The 24,310-nt window shown below is 38.7% G+C and overlaps 1 protein-coding gene across 2 annotated transcripts in view; it reads right to left on the bottom strand.

The window, feature by feature from the left end:
• LIN7A (lin-7 homolog A, crumbs cell polarity complex component) overlaps positions 1-24,310 on the bottom strand; it is a 157,885-nt gene that overhangs the window by 91,347 nt on the left and 42,228 nt on the right. For both annotated transcript variants that reach the window (XM_069584125.1, XM_069584126.1), the window contains exon 2: positions 17,348-17,466. In XM_069584125.1, coding sequence (XP_069440226.1) covers positions 17,348-17,466 — 119 coding nt within the window. The remainder of the gene's footprint in view (positions 1-17,347; positions 17,467-24,310) is intronic.

The raw sequence follows: 24,310 nt of genomic DNA on the forward strand, positions 1-24,310 counted from the left end.
TACTGCTGATTTATGGGAAACAGCAGCAGAGAGGAAACGCAATTCAAAAGTTTTTAAGTACCAGGCTTAATAAATATTAGGGGTCTCTTATGACTAACAGGCGCACATGAGGATACAATGTAGTTCTGGAAGATAAGATTACTGGTAACAGGTTTCTTTTCTCTTTATCTAGGAAAGCAAGCCTTCTCCCTAAAGTTGTGGCTATTGGTTGAAATGGCTTCCCTGTATGTAGAGCTGAGGCTTCCCCAGTGGTTCAGCAGTAAAGAATCTGCCTGCAATACAGGAGCTGCAGGAGACACAGGTTCAATCCCTGGGTCAAGGAAATCCCCTATAGGAGGCATGGCAACCCACTCCAGTACTCTTGCCTGGAGAATCCCATACATGGAGGAGCCTGGGGGGCTACAGTCCATAAGGTTACAAAGAGTGGACATGACTGAAGCAACTTAGCACACACACGCATGCTAACTTAGAAAAGGACTATGAACACAATCGGAGAAGGCAATAGCACTCCACTCCAGTACTCTTGCCTGGAAAATACCATGGACAGAGGAGCCTGGTAGGCTGTAGTCCATGGGGTCTCGAAGAGTCGGACACGACTGAGCAACTTCACTTTCACTTTTCACTTTCATGCATTGGAGAAGGAAATGGCAACCCACTCCAGTGTTCTTGCCTGGGGAATCCCAGGGACGGGGAAGCCTGGTGGGCTGCCATCTATGGGGTCGCACAGAATCTGATACGACTGAAGCGACTTTGCAGCAGCAGCAGCAGCAGCAGCAGCATGGACACATTTGAATAGACACACTTATGTGTGATATATCCTTAAATACTTTCTAAAGCTTGATCTTAAAAACACTAAATTAAAACAGAAGCAGACTCACAGATCTAGAAAACAAATTAGTGGTTACCAGAAGGTAGAGAGGTTGGGTAAGGTGAAATATAGGTGAAGGGGATTAAGATATACAATTTTATAGAAGGCATAAAATAAATAAGTTACAAGATTGTAGTACAATACATAGCACTGGGAATATAGCCAATATTTTATAACTTTGGAGTATAATCTATAAAAATATCAAATCACTATGTTGTGCACCTGAAACTAATATCATTATAAATTAGCTATAGTTCCCCAAAAACCCTGGTAGGCTGCAGTCCATAGGGTCGCTGAGAGTCAGACATGACTGAGTGACTTCACTTTCACTTTTCACTTTCATGCATTGGAGAAGGAAATGGCAACCCACTCCAGTGTTCTTGCCTGGAGAATCCCAGGGACGGGGGAGCCTGGTGGGCTGCCATCTATGGGGTCGCACAGAGTCGGACACGACTGAAGCGACTTAGCAGCAGCAGCAGCAGCATGCCAAGATTAGTAACTAAATTTTTACACTGCCTTCTGGAAAATTTGTATAATAAATATATGATATAATGCATTATGAAACACCATGCATTGTCTCATGCTAAATGAAGCAAAGAAAATAACTGGAAGCAAAAATTTTAAATAATGCTGTTGGCATACATGGAACATGATATGAAGAGGAATTATGGAAATGGAATCATGATGCAATTTTCCAATTATTTTAGCTCATTACCAGTAAGTAGTGAAACAAATGTTTCACTGTTTCCACATTTCAGAATATTCTGTTTTTGCCACTGTTCACAACAAGTGAAACCAGATCAGACTAGGAATCATGAAATTTGATTCTATACTAATTCAGGCTCTAACTAGCTTGAAAGACAATGTAAACTTTACAGATCTTATTTTCTCATCTGTAAAATTAAGAGATTAAAAAAAAAATCAAGATGCCAAATGGATCAGTTACAGCTTGAAAGACAATGTAAACTTTACAGATCTTATTTTCTCATCTGTAAAATTAAGAGATTAAAAAAAAATCAAGATGCCAAATGGATCAGTTATGCAGGATTTATCAGCCTCTGAACTAAAAAAAAAAAATTTGCACATTTACGTATTTTTGGAAAAAAATCGCACATAATTTTACCAGATTCACAATCATCAGAATCACAAAGAAGTTTATAACTTCCTAAAGGTAAGAAACACATGTTCTACCTGGGATTTGTAAGAACTCAGCATCCTATTTGAAATTCAAGACTTATGAAAATCAAATATATGTTTATCTACAAATGAAGATAAGCCATCTTAATGAATTTCTTCACGTACTCAACAAATAATTATAAGCACTCATTATTTGGCACACATTATATACTAGATGCTAATTATACTGTGATGATTGAAACGGACATTCTCTTACTTCATTCTAGTAAGACTTTAGTTAAAATCTTAATTAACGTTGATGAAAGAAATAGAAAGAGATCCTCAAATCGTGAGTTTGAAACCATTCTCTGAGAACATTTGGCTGTGTGCTTTCTTTTTCTCTTCCCTACTTGGACCTCAGGTGCAAAGATCAGAATTGGAATTATCATAACCTTTAATTTGTGGCATATACTCATCACTGTCCACTGATCCATGAATGGCTTGCTCTTATTAATTTACTTTTACACACACACAAACGCTAGAATCAAAACTAGATAGAATTAAAACTATTCCTCATTCCCTGTTTTCCCCACCTCCAATATTCATTACCTTGGATCTCCCAATGAGAAAATAGGGAAATAATGCAGAGATAGATAAACTGACCAATTAATCAGAAAAACCAGAAACAGATCCATGTGTATAGTTTTTGGTATATAATGATGCAATAAATCAGAGGAAACCATGAATTATTTAATAAATAGAGCTGAAAATAAAGTCATCTTTACAGATTAAAAACACTGGATTCCTACCTCATACTAAGGACACAAATTTTAAAAATAAAAGTTTAACTTTTAATAGAAAATACAGGTGCAATATCTTTTAGAACCTGGGGTGATATACCAAAAAAGCACTGATTATTTAAAAAATGATCAATATGAATATTTAAAAATTAACAATTTTAAGACATCTTAAAGATAAGATACAAAGTAGCAGAATATATTCACTATATATACCAGGAAAGAACTGAAAACAAGAACATACTAAATATATATGTATATATACATACATATATAAAAGCACAAACTAATAGGAAAATACATAAACCGATGTTTCACAGATAAAGAAACATACATCACCAATAATCAAAAGAAGGGATACTCAACAATTCAGTGATCAATTTAAGTGCAAATGATGACTGCAATGAGATCCCATTTTAGTATATTCAATTGGTAAAAACTCAAATGTTTCATATGCCAAGGATTAGAGGTAATGTGAGTACAGTTTCTACATTGCATTTGCGGTATAAATTGGAGCAACCAAGTTTAAAAACTGGTGTTCTCTCTTAAAAAGTTTGTATACCTTATGATCCAGAAACTCTATATCTACACATATATCCATGAAAAGTCTTAATCATCTAATGAATACATGTATGTTAATAGCAGCACCACTGATCATAAGTGAAAAAGTAGGAATAACTCACATCCTCACCAATGAGAGAGTGAACAAACATTTACACAATGGACGTCACACGGCAGTCAAAACAAGGGAATTACAGCAATACACACAAAAGAGCTTGAACTCAGCCCTATGATATTATTCCCTGGAGAAGGGAATGGCAACCCACTCCAGTATTCTTGCCTGGAGAATTCCATGGACAGAGGAGCCTGGCAGGCTGCAGTCTATGGATTTGCAAAGAGCTGGACATGACTGAGTGACTAACACTTTCACTTTAAGTGGAGAAGAATATATTTCCAAAGATTTCATCAGCATGATACCTTTGTAAAACATTTTAAACACATAACACTAAAATAAAGGTGCTTCAGAAGTAAACACAAGCACTCAGACTATATAAAAATCAAGGAAATTATGCATACAAGATGCAGTGGTCAGTTTTCAGCCCTAAATCTTGTATGAAAGGAAAAAAAGAAGGAAGGAAAAAAAGGAGAGAGACAGTAAGTTAGTAATTGCCTAGCATATATTTGATTTATCAGTTCAGTTGCTCAGTTGTGTCCGACTCTTTGTGACCCCATGAATTGCAGCACGCCAGGCCTCCCTGTCCATCACCAACTCCTGGAGTTCACTCAGACTCACGTCCATCGAGTCGGTAATGCCATCCAGCCATCTCATCCTTTGTCGTCCCCTTCTCCTCCTGCCCCCAATCCCTCCCAGCATCAGAGTCTTTTCCAGTGAGTCAGCTCTTCTGAGGTGGCCAAAGTACTGGAGTTTCAGCTTCAGCATCATTCCTTCCAAAGAAATCCCAGGGCTGATCTCCTTCAGAATGGACTGGTTGGATCTCCTTGCAGTCCAAGGGACTCTCAAGAGTCTTCTCCAGCACCACAGTTCAAAAGCATCAATTCTTCAGCACTCAGCTTTCTTCATAGTCTAACTCTCACATCCATACACGACCACTGGAAAAACCATAGCCTTGACTAGATGGACCTTTGTTGGCAAAGTAATCTCTGCTTTTTAATATGCTGTCTAGGTTGGTCATAACTTTTCTTCCAAGGAGTAAGCGTCTTTTAATTTCATGGCTGCAGTCACCATCTGCAGTGATTTTGCAGCCCAGAAAAATAAAGTCTGACACTGTTTCCACTGTTTCCCCATCTATTTCCCATGAAGTGATGGGGCCATATGCCATGATCTTCATTTTCTGAATGTTGAGCTTTAAGCCAACTTTTTCACTCTCCTCTTTCACTTCCATCAAGAGGCTTTTGAGTTCCTCTTCACTTTCTGCCATAAGGGTGGTGTCATCTGCATATCTGAGGTTATTGATATTTCTCCCGGCAATCTTGATCCCAGCTTGTGCTTCTTCCAACCAGTGTTTCTCATGATGGACTCTGCATAGAAGTTAAATAAGCAGGGTGACAATATACAGCCTTGACGTACTCCTTTTCCTATTTGGAACCAGTCTGTTGTTCCATGTCCAGTTCTAACTGTTGCTTCCTGACCTGCATATAGGTTTCTTTAGAGGCAGGTCAGGTGGTCTGGTAGTCCCATGTCTTTCAGAATTTTCCACAGTTTATTGTGATCCACACAGTCAAAAGCTTTGGCATAGCCAATAAAGCAGAAATAGATGTTTTTCTGGAACTCTCTTGCTTTTTCCATGATCCAGTGGATGTTGGCAATTTGATCTCTGGTTCTTCTGCCTTTTCTAAAACCAGCTTGAACATCTGGATGCTCACAGTTCACGTATTGCTGAAGTCTGGCTTGGAGAATTTTGAGTATTACTTTACTAGTGTGTGAGATGAGTACAATTGTGCGGTACTTAGAGCATTCTCTGGCATTGCCTTTCTTTGGGATTGGAATGAAAACTGACCTTTTCCAGTCCTGTGGCCACTGCTGAGTTTTCCAAATGTGCTGGCATATTGAGTGCAGCACTTTCACAGCATCATCTTTCAGGATTTGAAAGAGCTCAACTGGAATGCCATCACCTCCACTAGCTTTGTTCCTGTTGATGCTTTCTAAGGCCCACTTGACTTCGCATTCCAGGATGTCTGGCTCTAGGTGAGTGATCATACCATCGTGATTATCTTGGTCATGAAGATCTTTTTTGTACAATTCTTCTGTGTATTCTTGCCACCTCTTCTTAGTATCTTCTGCTTCTGTTAGGTCCATACCATTCCTCTCCTTTATCGAGCCCATCTTTCCATGAAATGTTCCCTTGGTATCTCTAATTTTCTTGAAGAGATCTTTAGTCTTTCCCATTCTTTTCTTTTCCTCTATTTCTTTGCATTGATCGCTGAAGAAGGCTTTCTTATCTCTTCTTGCTAGTCTTTGGAATTATGCATTCAGATGTTTATATCTTTCCTTTTCTCCTTTACTTTTTGCTTCTCTTCTTTACACAGCTATTTGTAAGACCTCCCCAGACAGCCATTTTGCTTTTTTGCATTTCTTTTCCATGGGGATGGTCTTGATCCCTGTCTCCTGTACAATATCATGAACCTCCATCCATAGTTCATCAGGCACTCTATCAGATCTAGTCCCTTAAATCTATTTCTGACTTTCACAGTATAATCATAAGGGATTTGATTTAGGTCATACCTGAATGGGTCTAGTGGTTTTCCCTACTTTCTTCAATTTAAGTCTGAATTTGGTAATAAGGATTTCATGACCTGAGCCACAGTCAGTTCCTGGCCTTGTTTTTGCTGACTGTATAGAGCTTCTCCATCTTTGGCTACAAAGAATATAGTCAATCTGATTTCGGTTTGAATTATAAGTGATACTAATTTCATTCCCTTTTCTGTGTGCAAATCATACTCGGGGATAACAGCAGTCTTGTTAAAAACACTGATTTGTAACTTAATATTCATTTTAGATGGCCTGTACAAATGGACTTGTCTCTAAATGTGTTGGTAATACTGAAGCAAGGAAAGGTTAAATGATTTGCTCACTGAGAAAAAAAAGTTATGATCATTGGTGCCAAAAATAGAAGTTCTGATTTCCAGTCCCATGATCTCAACAGAAGACAGAAATGTTCAGTTTATCTGACTGATATAAAACACAACTTCTCTGAAGACTCTATTATTTTGAACTACTGTGTAAGTATTACATGTAATTATAAGTTTTGGGAAATATGTACTGTTTATTTTATCATTTGTAGTAGCAAATAGAAAGGATGGAGCTGAGTATTTACCCAACAGTGATGCTAACAGCCTTCAGAGTCATTACAGATGATTTGTAAGGGTCTGTTTAGATATCTGTAAGTCAATGACCCATTAGTGCAATCATAGTCTAAAATGGTTCCTGCCACACAGACCCTGTTCTTGCCACCAGAAAGTGACATGTTGATGCTATAAACACTCTTCACATTGTTTAAAATGTGTCTTCTCTCTGCTGCAAGAATAGAACTATAACTGTAGTGTAAAAATTCTGTTTCTCATTGCTTTTGCAATTTCCTGTGATAAAATAATATTAATAGATTAGGTTCTCCAAAAACCTCAGTCAAATGTGGACACATGTTACTGTTTTTATCAGTTTAAAAATTTTCATGGTATCTGTCTTTCCCATATTAAACTGATACAGAATCTCACATAGTCTCATATTCCTACCACGCATACATGCTCAACTTTACATAATTCCATATAATCTACACCAAGGAAAACATTAATTACTTGCTACATAACTATGTATGGATTCATAGAATTGAAGGGACCTTAAGTCAGATGAACCAGTCATGTAGTATTTCTCAACTGATACATCACTCTTTATTAGGGAGTTTTCTTCATTTTTTGAGGAGTGAGGTGGGGGACATATCATAGACCCTTTTGAGAGTCTAATGAAGAATATGGTGTTATCCCAAGAAAAACAGGTGTGTAAATGTTCATGCCATTGTTTTGCCTTTAACACTGAATCACTTCACAAACGATACTATGACTCTTTTTTTTTAATTAATCATTTCCTGGAAAATATAATTTCAAATTAAACAATTCATATAAAATAGGAAAACTTTGTGTCTACTTAAAGTATGCTTCAATAAGAAGGCTGCTTTATTTGTTTAGAAAAAGGGAAAATTTGGACTGATCTTTTACAAATATTTAGGTCATTTTTATTTTCGATCCATTGGTGTCTGTTCTCATAGCAGTAAGTGCTCAAAGCTGCAGTTCAGACCAGTTTCAACAGCAATGGGTTAAATCCTTCATCAGGGCAGAGTAGGACTTCTACTGACACCTGAGCTTTCGCTAACACACTTCAGGTTGACTCAGGTTCTGGCAAAGCCTTTATCCTCAGGTCAAATGATGTTATTTTTGGAAAGGCTGGCATCAGCAACGAGGCCTCAGTCAGCAAAGAATGACATTTGAATCCTTTTTTCATTTAAATCATCTAAGCAGAAGTAACCTTTAAAAGAGTTCTGCAGGCTTTCCAGCTGTTGCAGATCTTCCCTGTGGATACACTGACAGGCTTTCTGCTTTTCAACTCCCTTCCCCTCACAGATACCCTTTCAGCACTGGAAACGTCAAGAATTTTCAGGTCTGAATCTCTCCCGCCAAAATGGCAGCTGTTTCCAACAGTAACCACAATAAGATCAGCAAACCTGGAATCTAGGGACTACAGCCTCCTTCTTATGCGCTAATATCGCTACAAGAAAATCCAGCCATGAATGAGCGTCTCTCATCAAACTTTGCTAAGATATAGCAATCCTTTACTTAGAAAAATAAACATCGAAATTTCTGACCCAAGTTCAACCAAGCATATTAACACTTATCTTCTGGAAAGCCAAGAATCTTTTGTCAAATAAAAAGAAAACATTTTGCTCCATTCCTAAATAAAAACTTGAAAATATACATTCCAGGCTAGAGCTGTGAAATGACTGGACCACTTTCCACAGAGCAGGGAAGGCCAGGCATCTTTTAGGATAATTGTCAGAGTCTGTGACACTAATTCACCCTGATGTTAAAAGAAGGAAGTCTCTATGAAGAAAGTGGGAATGCCTGTCTTCACCAGAGCAAGCAAGCTGGATGCTGGGCCCAGAACCTTCATGCGCAGTCCACAGGCACACTCGGCGTCAGTTTCTCCCGTTAGAGACTCCGCTTGACAAAGAAGCTTTTCACTTTTTGAACAACTGGCCTTGAAAACGTCGTATGGGGTATATAACACACACACATTAGGGTATCAGCATTCATGAGACAGATAAAAATCAGAACTTCACTGAAACAATCATAGTTTTCACCCAACTGCATGCCAAATGGAAATGTACAGCTATTATTTTCACCATAACTGGCTACAAAATATTAGCAAAATGTCAAAGTTCAGAATTAGGTGAACAGAGGCACTCTTTAAATTTTTTTGTTGTTTTTCTGAGAAACCCACCAGTTCAAACATTTTAGAGTACATGATTTGATCAAGCTTTTTCCAATTATTCAGTGGTTTCTTTTTGCTTGGAAATGTGTCAAGATACACTGGGAAAAACAGAAGTCTTAGTTAAATTTTCACTTTTTAAAAGCTGAGCTTTTTCTGCAAAAAAATGAAAAATTCTATAATGTGTAATGTACTTTCAAGATGCTCAGAAAAAAACTTCCTTGACTTCATGCTTTCATTGGCAGGAAACTTATCACAAAAAAATGTTTGACTTTTGTGCCCCATCATATTTAGCAATGCAAACAAAATCAAAGGAAATGTAAGAGCGACCAAGCTTTCTTTTCTTTGTCATCTGCCAACTTATGCTAAGTCCAGTACAAACAAAAGATATGCATAAATATAATTTCAGATACATTTTTGTTAATTCTGATGAGTGTAATGCTATTCAAGATGCCACTGTATAACAAGGATGATAAATTTATACAATGAATCCATGTCACTCTATTCATATTTGAAGTAAAACTTTAAAAACATATTTTGCCATAAAATGTTTGCCAATAAAAGGAAAGAAATAAAAATATATATAGTTGTTCTTCATCTACAACATGAAGCCTATATACGGTATGTATTAGTCATTCAGCTGTGTCCAGCTCTTTACGATAGCACGGACTGTGGCTTGCCAGGCTCCTCAGTCCACAGGATTTTCCAGGCAAGAATACTGGAGAGGGTTGCCATTCCCTTCTCCAGGGGATCTTCCTGACCCAGGGATCGAAACTGGGTCTCCTGAACTGCAGGCAGATTCTTTACCATCTGAGCCACCAGCGTCTGTATATTACATTAAGTTAAAAGCTCTTGTTCTAAAGTAACCTGAAATATGACCAAATAACCCCTGTTGTTATTAACTTCTCATCATATGGCAAGGCTTCCAGATTCCTTACTATATTTGTTTATTCTAACACTACTAGACTGTCAACATTTTACTTAAAATGTGGATCCTCCTCCTAAGAAACAAAATTCTAAATTTATTTGGATGATTGATAACTATAGAACTATTATTCTCTAAATTTGTAACTGTTTCTATTAAAACACATTAAAATTTTGTATTATCACTAAAACCACTAAACTTTTCACCAAAATAGGCACCATTTCCTAAATACTTCCTCTTTTAGCTAGATATATTAGTCAATGTATTTTGGAGTTTTTTTTTTTTAATCTTATTTGATCTAATCCTCCCAACAGTCCTAGAAAGTTATCTTATTTTACGTAAAAAAAAAAAAAAAAAAGAAAAGAAAAGCTAAACAAAACCAAGATCACAGAGTTTAAGTAAATTGCCCAAGATTCTAATTGGCCAAGCAAGGATCTGAATCCAGCTTGTCTGAATGCACTGTCAGTGTTCTTTCTGACTCCATGTAATGTTCCTCCCGTCTCTCCATTATAGTACACTATGCCATGATTAACATCAACCAGCCTCCCTCCCTGCCTTTCTTCCTTCATTCCTCTCACTCTTTCTCCAACTCTTCTTTCTCCTGCGTGTCCTTGTTTCGTCTCACCTCGTCACTACCGATGTGAGGATATGTTTTCTTAAGATAATTAGAAATCTATATGCTATTATATGACCAGTCATTAGCCTTCTCCTAAAGGTAATTATGTTTGCTGTTTGTGTTTTTATTCACACAGTAAATTAAGATGAACAAAAGAGCATCAAGAAGAAGCACTTGTGTCATGATGCTATGACCCATGTGACTGTGGAATTAGGATGTAATGGCTCAATTTAATACATGGCAGTGGGAGTTAGATGGGGTGGGAGGTGGTGTTGGAAGGTTAGTAAGCTCCATGCTAAGGAAGAAAAAAAAAGAGTGTAAGAGCAAATGGGAGCTAGAAGCAAACAAAATATGATCAAATGTATGAGACACCTAATGTGCATTGGTCCTTATATCACATACCAGTTTTACGTAGTTTCAAAACAATTTATCACTGCTTACTAAACATACAACCTAGCTTTTAAAAATTAACTTTGTTTTATAGCAGTGAAAGGGCTGATAAAAGCTTATAGCCTTTTGCCAAGGTAAATTTGGCTTTGTAACTGTTTTAGTATAAATCAGGATAGCTGGGTATTGCTATGGTATGATAACCCCAACGTCTTGGGGGCACAGAGTAGCAAAGATTTATTTTTTTGCTGAGCCGATATGTTCATTTAGAGTTGGCTAACCCTGTATTTCTCATTTTCTCACTCTGTAATCCAGGATGATTGATTATCACAGAAAACATCACTTTGTTGTTGTTCAGTCACTAAATTGTGTCCAACTCTATGCAAACCCACGAACTGCAGTACATCAAGCTTCCCTATCCTTCACTATCTCCCAGAGTTTGCACAAACTCATGTCCACTAGGTCACATTGAAAAGGGAAGGGGACATAGCAAATATTGCACTGACTCAAAGGCTTCCAGGAGGAAATGGCACACATAACTTCTACTCACATTTCCTTAGCCAAAGCGGTTCCCATAACCCCACGGAGCTTAGAGGAGGATGGGGAAGTCCAACTGCATCATGGGCTAGGAAGGACAAGAGAACTACAACGTTTTTCAGTGATCCACCATCACAGAATGATAGAGGCTATGCAGACTCGGATTTATGTTCTTGTTCTATAGTTGTACTACATTAGAAGTTACTAACACGTACCATCTGGCGATCGCCCAAGGAAGGCAGTCTTTGGTGACTATGTCATTCGGTTCTGTGTATTTGGTGCAAACGAGCAAGTGACAGGCATAATGGCGGGAGTGAGTGCTCACCACAGTCTGCATACACCAGGTCAATAAGCACAGGACTCTGAAGAGCAGGTCAAAAAAAGCCTAAACACCTTAAAACTTAGAAGATAATGGTAGCAAATAGATGGCTATTCTGTTTGTTTGTTTTTTTAATCATTTTAGTTTCAGAAAGAAATTTTGGGTATCCTGACCATTCCTATTCTATTGATTTCTTACTTGAATACAAGTGCTGGGGGAAAGTCCATATCTTGCCAATTGAGCTATCTGAACTGCATTTGAATTATCTTAGAAAATTCTCTTATCAAAAAATCAACATTTAATAACCCTTTTATTTCAATCCTTATTTTCCCCTATATTTTAATATTTAAGTTTGGATCACTCAAGTTAATTAACACAGGGATGAACTAAAACTTGAGAAAGCCACTTAAAGTCACAGAAATAGTTTTTGCTGGGAATGTAAGGAGAATAAATTTATAAATTTCACCTCTCATTCTAAACTTTGTATGAACTTTCTTTGTCAGCCAGTGCCTTTCACTTTGGAAAAGAGGCATCACCCGTCACTCCATTTTTCTGTCATGCACTCCAAAATTACCTGTCCTGAATAGGTACAAGCAAATTATCAATCAGTCCTTTTAAAATCACTGAGCAAAAAGACACAATCAAGATAAGCATTGCCAACCACTATGTATTCTATGAATAAAGCTCTACATGGACTGTCATTCAAGTGTAACTCATTTATTAATAGATCAGTGCTTTATGTGTTGTATATACAGATGCTCTTATTTCAGTACTGATTGTAACAAAACCTTTTCAGTCTTTTTTACAGACTAAATAAAATTACTTAAGCAGAGAAAACATGTAATCTCTTTTAATCATCCATTTTCATAAAAAATTAAATTTCATTAAATTATTCTCCCCATATAATTGCTGCACATATGCCAGAAGCTGATTAAGTGGCTTTTCAGTTTAGTTCAGTTCAGTTCAGTTGCTCAGTTGTGTCCGACCCTTTGCGACCCCATGAATCGCAGCAAGCCAGGCCTCTCTGTCCATCACCAACTCCCGGAGTTCACTCAAACTCACGTCCATCGAGTCGGTAATGCCATCTGGGCATCTCATCCTCTGTCGACCCCTTCTCCTCCTGCCCCCAATCCCTCCCAGCATCAGAGCCTTTTCCAATGAGTCAACTCTTTGCATGAGGTGGCCAAGTACTGGAGTTTCAGCTTTAGCATCATTCCTTCCAAAGAAATCCAAGGGCTGATCTCCTTCAGAATGGACTGGTTGGATCTCCTTACAGTCCAAGGGACACTCAAGAGTCTTCTCCAACACCACAGTTCAAAAGCATCAATTCTTCGGCACTCAGCCTTCTTCACAGTCCAACTCTCACATCCATACATGACCACTGGAAAAACCATAGCCTTGACTAGATGGACCTTTGTTGGCAAAGTAATGTCTCTGCTTTTTAATATGATATCTAGGTTGCTTTATCTGATGGTAAAGCAAAATATGGGATTGCTTCAACATAAGATAATAATTACTATTAACACTTATGTATGGGAACAAAAAAACCTACAAAAAACTGCAGTAGGTTATTCTGCTTTCTTTTTAAGCATAATTTGGGTTTTACAGTCTTGTTGGCAATGGTGTGACCTGTACCTATTTTTGCTCCAGTAAATGCAACTAAGAATGATGCCTCAGACTTCCCTGGTGGCACAACAGACAGGAATCCATCTGCCAGTGCAAGAGGCATGGGTTCGATCCCTGGTCCAGGAAAATCCACATACCGCAGAGCAGTTAAGCCCATGTACCACAACTACTGAGCCCACACTCTAGAGTCCGCAAGCCACAACTACTAAGCCTGAGTGCCACAGCTACTGAAGCCTAGAGCCTGTGCTCCACAACGAGAAGCCACCATAATGAGAAGCCTGTCTACCATAATAAAGAGTAGCTTCCACTCACTGCAACCAGAAAACACCCACACACAGCAACAGAACCCCAACACAACCAGAAAATGAATAAATTTTAAAAAGAATGATGCCTCTATAGTTCTAGTTCTTTTCTCCTCCTGTGATGACAACATTTATAACTTTCATACTGGAAAGTATTAACTGGCAAATATTTCTGAAAACTCAAATAATTTAATCAGAGAGACTCTGAGTATTATTCCTGTTATGAGTAAGAAACCCACACTTCAGTGGTTTCCCTCCAGCATAACAGTCAAAACTGAAGAGACCAGGAGTAAAATTAAAGCTAATTTTCAGGTAGTTAGCATCTTATATCATACTTCTTAGTTGTACTTTTCTTTATTCATTTGTGGATTTACCTATCCATCAACATGCATTCATATCTTATATTTTACTGAAGAACTTTCACTAGATGAGGTCACAATGTTATTCTATGATTCAGAATTGTTGTATACACACTGGCTACTTTTATCATTACTTCATATGGTTAACTTAAAAATACTATGAGGATAATAAAAATTCCAAACTTAAATATAAACAACACCATGCAACTACTATGAAATGTTAGCTGAGAAGAAGGGACCAAATCAATGTTTATATAACATGTATTGCCTTTAAAATTATTACTAAGGACAGTAATGTGAATATAAACTAATTTTATTAGTGAAATTTATAAAATATAAGGTAGATAAATTATATCATCTTTTTTTCTCCCCCTTCTAAAACTTCTGAACTGCTTATACATCAGTTATAAATTCCAAGGACCACTAATGATAGCATACTTTACCACAGAGTTTGTAAGATGTATTTATAATATCTATACAATGGCTCCACATTTCTTTACATTTTTCTTTTTTTCACTCGAATCTTCTCTTTCCTTAGCAAACTCTTTAAAGAAAAAGGCCTGTGTGTTTATTTGACCCGGTGTCTACACTTCATTTATACCTCAAGCATCAGCTTCTCCCCTAAGCTTCAGACTTAGATGTCTACCAGACATCCCTCGGTGGACTTCTGAAAAGAATCATCAGTTTACTATATCCAGAAGAGAGTGCTTGTATAGTCTCCTCCAAACCTCGTCCACCCTCGAGGATTCCCATCTCGTTACATCACATTGATCCAACTGTTCAGGTCCAAATATAAGAATCCGTTGAGACTTCCCTCATTCATATACTCTGTATGTCAATTCCTATTGTCTTTATTCTCAAAACCATAGATATTGAATCTGACAACTCCCTACAACTTGCACTGTCGCCACCTTCATCCAGGCTGCCATCAGCTCATCTCCTGAACTGCTCCTTACCTTACTACTGATCTCTTTGTTTCTACTCTTGCACGGACCCATGTATTCTCAGCAGTCAGAAAAGCATTTTTTAAAAGCTGAGCAGGTGAGGTCAAAATGCTCCCAGGGCTTCCTATCATGCTTAGGATAGAATCCAGTGTTCTAATCATGGCCTGTGAGGCCTTGTGTTTCCTGCTCCCTAGCCCAGGAGCAGGGAAGCCTGGTGGGCTGCCATCTATGGGGTCGCACAGAGTCAGACACGACTGAAGCGACTTAGCAGCAGCAGCAGCAGCTGCCTCTAGGAAGCCTACCTTTCTTATTTCACTGAAGGCATAGCCGGCTTTTGGACTGTTGCTTCCATGGATTAAGATAATTCTTGTCTCTGAATTTTTTCACTTGTGGTTTGCTCTACCTGGAACACTATCCCCTCCAATACCTGTGTGATTTGTTCCGTGACTTCGATTATTTTCCGACCACTCTAATTTAAGAGAGTCCTACCCGTACTCCCCTAATCCTGCTTCATTTCTCTCCATAGTGCCATTTTCTGACATTGTATTATATATTTATTAATCATTATTCTTGCACTGGAATTTAAGTTCCATAAAAGTAGAGACTTTACATGGATCACAAATCAAATTCCCTATGAGCAAAGAGATATATTTAATGGATACTATTCTTTACTTAATTCTGTAGAAAGTAGAAAGGGGACAGAATAAGATGGAAAGTCAGCCAGCAAATCACAGGGGAGTAGCACTCTGTGAAGGAAGAAAAGAGTGTATAGGGGATGTGGCCTTAGTCTACAGAGTGACTGAGACAGACCCATGGGGTTTCTATGTATCTTATACCTTTCCCACTGAGCAGTGGATGGCCAAGAATTCATACACTTGGAGAAATTTTCTTTTAGTCTTTGGTAAAATTCACAGATTAAAATGTAGAGATAGAATTATGGCTACTTCCTTAAACTGCATTCACTGTAAACACAAATTAAGTAGTTAACAACCTCACGTAGTAAAGATTTAGCACAAGCACTGTCGAAGTCAAATCCTAGTAACCTCATTGGGTAGGCGTGGCTTAAACACGCAGTGAGAGAGGTTTTGTGTATCTTAATGTTGGTTACATGAGGCTTTCTACTTAGTGACAACTCAGAAACTAGCGCTGTTCAGGCAGAGAACATGCATTAACCACAAGTATAGTCACAAAGTGGAAGGCTGAGGACTTCCTTCATGGTACAGTGGATAAGAATCTGCCTACCAATGCGGGGGATGCAGGTTCAATTCCCGGTTTGGGAAGATCCCGCATGCTATGGAGCAACGGAGCCCACGCACCACTACTGGCTGGCGCACAGGAGCCTGCGAGTCACAACCACTGAGTCATGATTACTGGAGCCGGCACTCTCTAGCGTTCGCGGGCCACAGCTTGTGAACCCTTGTGCCACAGCTGCTGAAGTCCACATACCCGAGAGGCAGCACGTCACACTCCTGAGCCTTTGTCTGCAACTACTGAAGCCAGCACCCTTAGAACTTATGTTTCACAACAAGAGAAGTCACTACAATCAAGAGAAGTCACTACAAACAAGAGAAACCCACAAACCACAGCTAAAGAATAGAGCCCACTCTCCACAACTAAAGTCCACCAGCAACAAAGACTCAGCGCAGCCCAAAATAAACATATAAATATAGCAATGCATTTATGTAAAAAAAAAATTTTTTTTTAAGAGGAAGGTTGATACAAGCATCTCTGAGAGACTGCATGCCCTCTGCTGCACAGACTCTCTCGGCAGCCACTGGGTTCAACTGACTTTGGAAAGGATGACAGTACGTAATTTAATATTGAGGACTTCGGGCAGGATAAATAGTGCTGCATATATGTACTTTATGTGCTAAATAACTGTGGAAGAGGTGATGGGCTTACTGAAGAAAGCATTGTAGAGTATACACCTTAAGTGAACTATCTTATAACCAGTGAAATTCATTAACTGACTAGTCAATTTCACCACAAATTAATAAAAAATGCAAACAGTCATTTTAAACATACTTATTCTACCTCAGGCTTTTCAAAATCATTAACAGGAAAGCATTACAAAGATTTGTTGAAGAGCATATCAGCCTGTTCCCATTACTGCACTAGACAGTAATTTTCAGATAACTATAAGTTTAGTCAGTAGTGAGTTACTCTTTCAGATTTACCTGAAAAAGATTTAGTCGAGTGTTAAGAAAACCTCAGTCCCCATTAATGATGACTACTTCTACCTGAATTTCCAGACGACTTCAAGTGACTACTAAAAAGTTTAGACTATGTGTCAGAGTCACGCACTGAAATAGTCACTTCATGGGTACCATAAGCTCAACATTTGGTTTTACATGAATGCATAAATCCTAACTGAATCTAATTTTGGAATTTAGCAGACTAAATTATATTTTATCATCTGTCTAAGCAGTTAAAAACAGAAAGCTTAAGATGCAGTTACATTCTTAACTAGTTCAACTGTTTGTGTGGAAAAGACATGCTTTCTATTCAGAAGGCATTGAGCAGAATATAGTTATAAAAATATTAGTCCCATACCTCTCGAATAGCAGTACAAAACTCACTCTGAAGCACTTTTTTGAGGGATTGTAGCTTGTGCACTGGTACTTCTCCAGATTCCTGTAGTTTTTCCAGTAATTCAATTGCTCTGGCAACATCTGAATGAAAAAAAAAATCAAAATGTAGAGAGACATGGAGTAAACTGTATCTTATCAAAAGCACCACTATTCCAATTAAACAGTGACTATGAAAAGTAAGTGGAATTTATTGCAAAACCAGAATTTATAATTCATAGTTTTCTGGTCTCATCTTTTGGTAAAAGGTCATTTAAATCTTTCCACACCATTTGTCACATAATACATCTTCCTCAGTGGTATTTCTCCTATGTTATTTCTGTTATACAAATTAGTCTAATATTCTTTCAAAAAAGAAGAGCAGGAAGCAGGTCTTTTGTATATTCTGACACCCTAATAACGAAAGGAGTTCTGTCAATTTTACCTCTGAGAGGCTTTTTTTCAGTTTTTCTTTTCTCATTTCAAATTTATCAAACCTGCATTTTTACATTTATTATTATGATGATCTGATTTGTGTGCATCTTCTCTACTTGTCTATAATCTCCTTGAGCGTAAGAATTTAATTGGGCTTATTCACCACTGCATCCTCAGAGTCTGGTGTAAAACAGTAAACAAATGCTTCATATCATATTTATAAATGAATGAACAAGCTCTCTCCACGTTACTGCCGTTGCATTATTGCAGACCCTCAACATCATCTGTCCTCTCTCCAACTGGAATCACTTATTCTCCTCCAGCCACTTCATAGGATCCATAAAGTTATCTTCTGAAAATAAAAGTCTGATCATGTACCCACCTAGCTGTCTCTTAGCACCAGAAGAGTTTTTCAACAACAATTAGTTTAAATGCTTCTCTTTCACCTGATGATATGTATCAAGAAACACAGTCATTTATAACCACAGCTTTTAAATTCCCAGGACAGTTTTGTACTGTCAAGAGAAAATGATAAGATGAAGGCCATTTAAACAATATTTACAGGGATCTCTTCTACCTCTGTTGCTGTGGCCAATAACTCACTGAAAAGACACTGAGACGTTACATGTAGAGATTTTCAATTCCTACGTGATTAACTCCAGGAAGTACCCATATCCCTGCCATCAGATTACTAATTAATTAAATAAATAATTCATCCATCCATCCATCACTTTGCATACTTGGCACTAAAACTGACAAGAAAAATAAGACATGCTTCTTTTCTGAACACACAATCAGATGAGGGAAAAAAGCATAACAGTACAGTCACCCATAATAAGACTGAAAGTGAAGGTCGCTCAGTCGTGTCTGACTCTCTGCGACATGACTCTATACAGTCCATGGAATTGTTTAGGCCAGAATACTGGAGTGGGTAGCCTTTGCCTTCTCCAGGGGATCATCCCAACCCAGGGATTGAACCCAGGTCTCTCGCATTGCAGGCAGATTCTTTTCCAGCTGAGCCACAAGGGAAGCCCAAGAATACTGGAGTGGGTAGCCTATCCTTTCTCCAGGGGATCTTCCCAACCCAGGAATAGAGCTGGGGTCTCCTGCATTGCAGGCAGATTCTTTATCAACTGAGCTATCAGGGGAAGCATTGCTACCACCTAAAAATTCAGGTGGGGTTGGCATAGGTTTATGTATTTAATCAAAGAACCAAAAAGTAACTTTAATGGAGACTCCCTTTAAGTATTGCCAATTGTGGCCCAAGGAAGCACAAATCATGAAATCAGTAAGACACTGTCAGTTTCAAAAATCTGTCTTTTTGTACATTAACTGAAGGTCAATATAGTCAGTTGGACAAAACCAGTCACATCCACAATCAATAAGATACCAAGCTGAGAATTGTATGTACTTCTAACTACATAAAAGACTCTATCCAGATTCCAACAGGTACTTGGAACTCTCAACATGTTTAAAACTGTGCTTGTTATATTTTTTACTGAAAGTAGCTCTTCTCTTCTTACATTCCATAGTTCTATTAATAGCATCTCCACCCAGCCGTATTTCCATTAATAGCATCTCCACCCAGCCGTATTTCCATTAATAGCATCTCCACCCAGCCTGTCTTCCAAGCTAGACCATGGCATCATCTTTACATTCACCCCCACATGTAATTAGTCAGCAAGTGCTATAGGTTCAATCTCAAAATGCCTTTTGAATGGAAACCCTGTGCTTTATTACTTCAGGGAAGCCTTTACTATTTTTCACCCAGGGACTAGAGTATCTCCTAATGTTCTTTAAATGGCTTTTCTTTTTCAGTCCACTCTCCACACTGCCCGTAGAGTGATAAACCTCATTATTATACTCCTGAATAAAACCTATTTCTGGCTTCCTGTTGCACAGGGTGAAGTTCAGACCATTTAGGAATACATACAAAGCCCTTAACAATCAACCTCTTCTGACTCATCACTAAAAATCTCCTCCTGCCAAACGTATACATTGATTATCCAAAGTTTTTGCTATTCTAGAACACAGCACAGAACACCAAGTCTCTGTGATTTTGAGCGTATCATCCGCTGTTCCCGGAGCGCAATAACTTATTCATCCTGTAGTGCCAGGCATGAGAGACACTGGTGATGGAGACCACCGGTTGCTCTTGCTTTCATGGCATTCACAGGTCTGAAGGATCAGATACCTAATAAAGGGGGCATGAGCTATAAAAGCAGCTCTATAGGCTAGTACACGGATGTCTAACCAGGACATGTATCATCATCCAGGAGGTCAGTGAGGAGCTCTTTGTGAAAATAACAGCTAAGTGGAGCCCTAGGTAGGAGGTACAGATGAAGAAAAGGAGAAAAAAGTTCCAGGCAAACAAACACTGACTACAGAAGTTTTATCAAGAGAGTGTGGGGCATTCAAAGAACTGAGAGTTTAATATGTTCGAAGCTGAAACCAGGTCAAGAGTAGCAAGAAATGCAGTAGAGAGAAATCACATCATGGAGGGTGCGACAGGTCATGTAGGGAAGACTTGGCCTAGATAGCCTCTCCTTAGACATGTCTTCCCTGACTCTCCAACGCAGATTTAGTTGCTATCATATTGGTATTCCCACAGTCCTTTGTTCACTTATCCATTGTAATAATTACTACTCTCTGCTAGAGCTCTTTTTGTATAAATGTCTCCCTCCTTTAGCCTGCAAATACATAAGATTTTTGAGAGGTCAGGAGCAGTGTATTATTTATCATCGTATCCACAGTTCAATGAAGAGTCCTTGACAAATACTGGGTGTTTCTATTTGTTGAATGAATGATAGATTAGTTGATGAGACTAGAAAAGAAGGGCGTCGAGGCCTATGTCTAGGTGGACATATAACTAACTTCTCATGAGAATAAGCCTCCAGATCACTGTCAGCTTTGGTCGGGACTGGGTTGGGTCTGATGTGCAGGAAGGATGAAAGCCTGAATGTGTAGGCTAAAGGGTATCAAGTGACTGAACTGGAAATTCAGAAAGCTGAAAATGACTGTTCAGGAGTTCTTATCTTGGGCTGCACTTTAAAATTACCTGGGGTGCATTTAGAAATTATTTATTTTCCCCTCAGTTTCATTGAGACATAGCTGACACAGAACATTGTGTTAAAGTGTACAACATAATTATTTGATATATGTATATCGCAGAATGATTGCCACGATAAGTTATTAATGCCTGAGACTCACCCCAAATGAATTAAACCAGAATATATGGTATAGTGGTTCTCAATCCTGGTGTCAGACTGGAACCACGTGGAGAGCTTTGACAATCATGGATGCCTGGGTCTCACAGAGAGATTCCAGTGTGACTGGCATAGTGTGGGGCCTGAGCAAGGGCTTTTGGAAGCCTTCAAGGTGACGCCAATGGTTGATAAAAGCCATGTTTGAGAACCCCTAGTTTAGTTGGCATGGGTGTTTTTATAGCCCTATGTGATTCAAATGTGCATGTTGAGAACCTCTGCTAGAAATGAATGGTTCTAAAACATGAGTGTGCCTAAGAATCACCTGGGGAAATGTATTAAAATATAGGTTCCTGACATCCCTCCCCCACTGCCACTTGAGGGACATTGACTAAGGAGGCATGAGGATACGGCTCAGGAATTTTAAAATTATTCACGTGATTTTTTTTTTTTTAGTTTTAGCTTTTATAAAAAAAAATTATTAGTGCATGGTTGATTTAAAATGTTGTATTAGTTTCTGCTGTACAGCAAAGTGAATCAGTTACACACAAACATATATCCACTCTAAGATTCTTTTCCCATATAGGTAATTACTGAGTATTAAGTAGAGTTCCCTGTGCTATACAGTAGGTTCTTATCAGTTACCTGTTTTCTGTGGAGTAGTGTGTATATATCAATCCCAAGAGTCAAGTGATTCTAAAGTTGTTGTTGCACAGATCCTGTTTCAAAGAGATATAAATAAAACGATAGTTCCGGTTTCCTTTCGTCCCAGCATTCCCAAAACTCTTGCACTTTCTATTATCCTTTGACACCCTATATAACAGGCTACTGAATGGGATTCTTTTGAGAGCCTTGGAATGGCTGATAAAAGTCCATAAATGAAAGTATCTACAGTGTCAAGTATCTACCCTACTCTGCAACAGTGCTCCCAGCAAAGGCTGGTCACCCTGACCGCTGTGGAGTCGTAAAGTCAGCCTTCGCCCCAGACTTGTAGAATCGTATTCACAATCTCTAAGTGTGAGGTTCAGTCACCAGGTTCCTTAAGATTCCAGATGATTCCCACGACCATTCAAAACTGAGAAATACTGTTCAAAAATGAGCTATCAAGGAAACTAGTCATCCTTCACTCCACCAAAACTTACTGAAAGCTGGGCCAGTTCTGTTACACTATACCATAGGCCTTTTCCAGTACGTATGAAGAGGTAACTGCGAGATGAAAAAAAAAAAAAAAAGTATGAAGAACTGTTGAGTCATTAATGTTGGACGAAATACTAGGTCTTTTCTTCTCTCCAAAGAGCCAAGCAAGGAGTGCTCTTGCAGCCACTGGGGGTCGCCTGCAGAGGGAGACAGCCGCTTTCCCGGCGGCACAGGTGATCTGCCTGCCCCTGCCCATCTGGTCAGAGGTGGAGACTGGTGAGCACTGGCACCAGAGCCAACTCGCTGGCACCCACCCAAGCGAATCTAGCAATGTGAGGCCATGCGGCAGTTGGTAAAAGCCAAAAGAAGCCCCAAGACTAAGAATGGCAGAGATCGGGTCCTTCCAGCCTAGGTCTGCCTGGTGCTGCAAAGACGTGGTGAGTGACAAATTGGATGTTAAAATGCAGTTTAAATGGAGTTTAAAATTAATTCTGATTCCCTTTAGCTCTATAAAATTACCAGAAACCTGCAAGACCCAAGATCTGTAAGGAAGTCAAATAAACCTTTCAATAAGTGAAATAATTGTTCTTAAAACAACTACAATAAATTGTGTGTAGTTTGTTTACGAGCCCTCTTAAGGTTCTTGCTGAGAAACTCTTACACTCATTTTATGAAACTTTTCTACAAAATTTGGTTACTAACACAGAAGTCTGGGTTTACCAGGATAGCTCACATTGGAAGGAATATTAGAAAAGGACTGGGGAGGCTGCTTGATAAACACTAGGCAAGCAAGAAGAGCTCAGAAGTTTTTCCTGAAATGAACTCCTCCTCTCATCTACCAACTCTCAGGTTCATACCTCCATTATCTATCCTATGATCTAAGCACAGTACTTGGGCATTGCCCTTGCCCCTCGTCACTCTCCTTCACACTCTGGATTCCATTAACCTCACTTGAAAAAGCAACCATAACAATAAACCTTTATTTAATGTCTATGTAGTAGGAGTCATTACTAGCCAGGAGCTTTCCATCTCTTTACCCATTGTATCCTTCTAACAACCTGTGTGCTGCATGCCTGCTAAGTCACTTCAGTCATGTCTGACTCTTTGTGACCCCATAGACTGTAGCCCGCCAGACTCCTCTGTCCATGGGATTCTCCAAACAAGAATACTAGAGTGGGTTTCCATGTCCTTTTCCAGGGGATCTTCCAAACCCAGGAATTGAACCCTGTCTTTTATGTCTCCTACATTGGTAGAAGAGTTCTTTATCACTGAGCCACCTGGAAAGCCCGTAACAACCTTATGTGGTAGTAAATATCCACATTTTACAATGAGAAAATTGAGGCTTATAGTGATATTAAGTGTTTCATTAACAAATAGGAGACCTGGGTTTGGAGTCTGGATCTAAGTGATTCCAGACCCTGTGCCCTTTATTTTTATTCCAGTAACAGATTTTCTTTTAGAGGCTTTTTCCTTCAACATTCAATACTTTTATAATAGCCCTGTGTCCTACAGGCTTTCTTGGTCAGAGGCTGAGCTCTTATTTTCCCTTTCACAATAAAGATTAACCTCATTTACCAGTATACCTCTCTCAAGTAATATTCAGTGATCATCAGAATTATCTGGAGAGCTTTTATTTAATTCATTTACTTATTTTGGTTTACAGGATCTTAGATCCCCAACCAGGGACTGAACCCAGGTCCTGACAATGAAAACACTGAGTTCTAACCACTAAACTTCCAGGAATTCCCTGGAGAGCTTTTAAATGAGAGGGAAGAATTTTTATCAGCCTTTGCTACCCACTGGAATCACCTGCAGGAATTGAAAATAAACAGACATACAAACAAAAACCAGATACCTAGCTCCTAGCTACATATTATTTCTGACTTCACTGTTCTCGGATACGGCCTGGGCATCAGAATCTTCAGAGCTCCCCAGTGATGTAATGTGTGGCTGTGCTGAGAATCACTGATATGTCCTCTTAAGGTGCACCCTGTGGGTTCTAAAAACAATGTTACTTACAATACTAATTGCTGTCATGTATAGACTTTGGTATAGCATGAATGTTCAACATTTTCCTTCTCTGAGCACTCTGAGGTGCGTAATATTATCTCCATTTTACAGGAAAGGAAACAGAGACCCATAGAGTTAAAATTACTTCTCTGGAGAAAGAGCTA

This window comes from Ovis canadensis, chromosome 3 (genome assembly GCF_042477335.2).
Source record: "Ovis canadensis isolate MfBH-ARS-UI-01 breed Bighorn chromosome 3, ARS-UI_OviCan_v2, whole genome shotgun sequence".
Taxonomy (NCBI): Eukaryota; Metazoa; Chordata; class Mammalia; order Artiodactyla; family Bovidae; genus Ovis; species Ovis canadensis.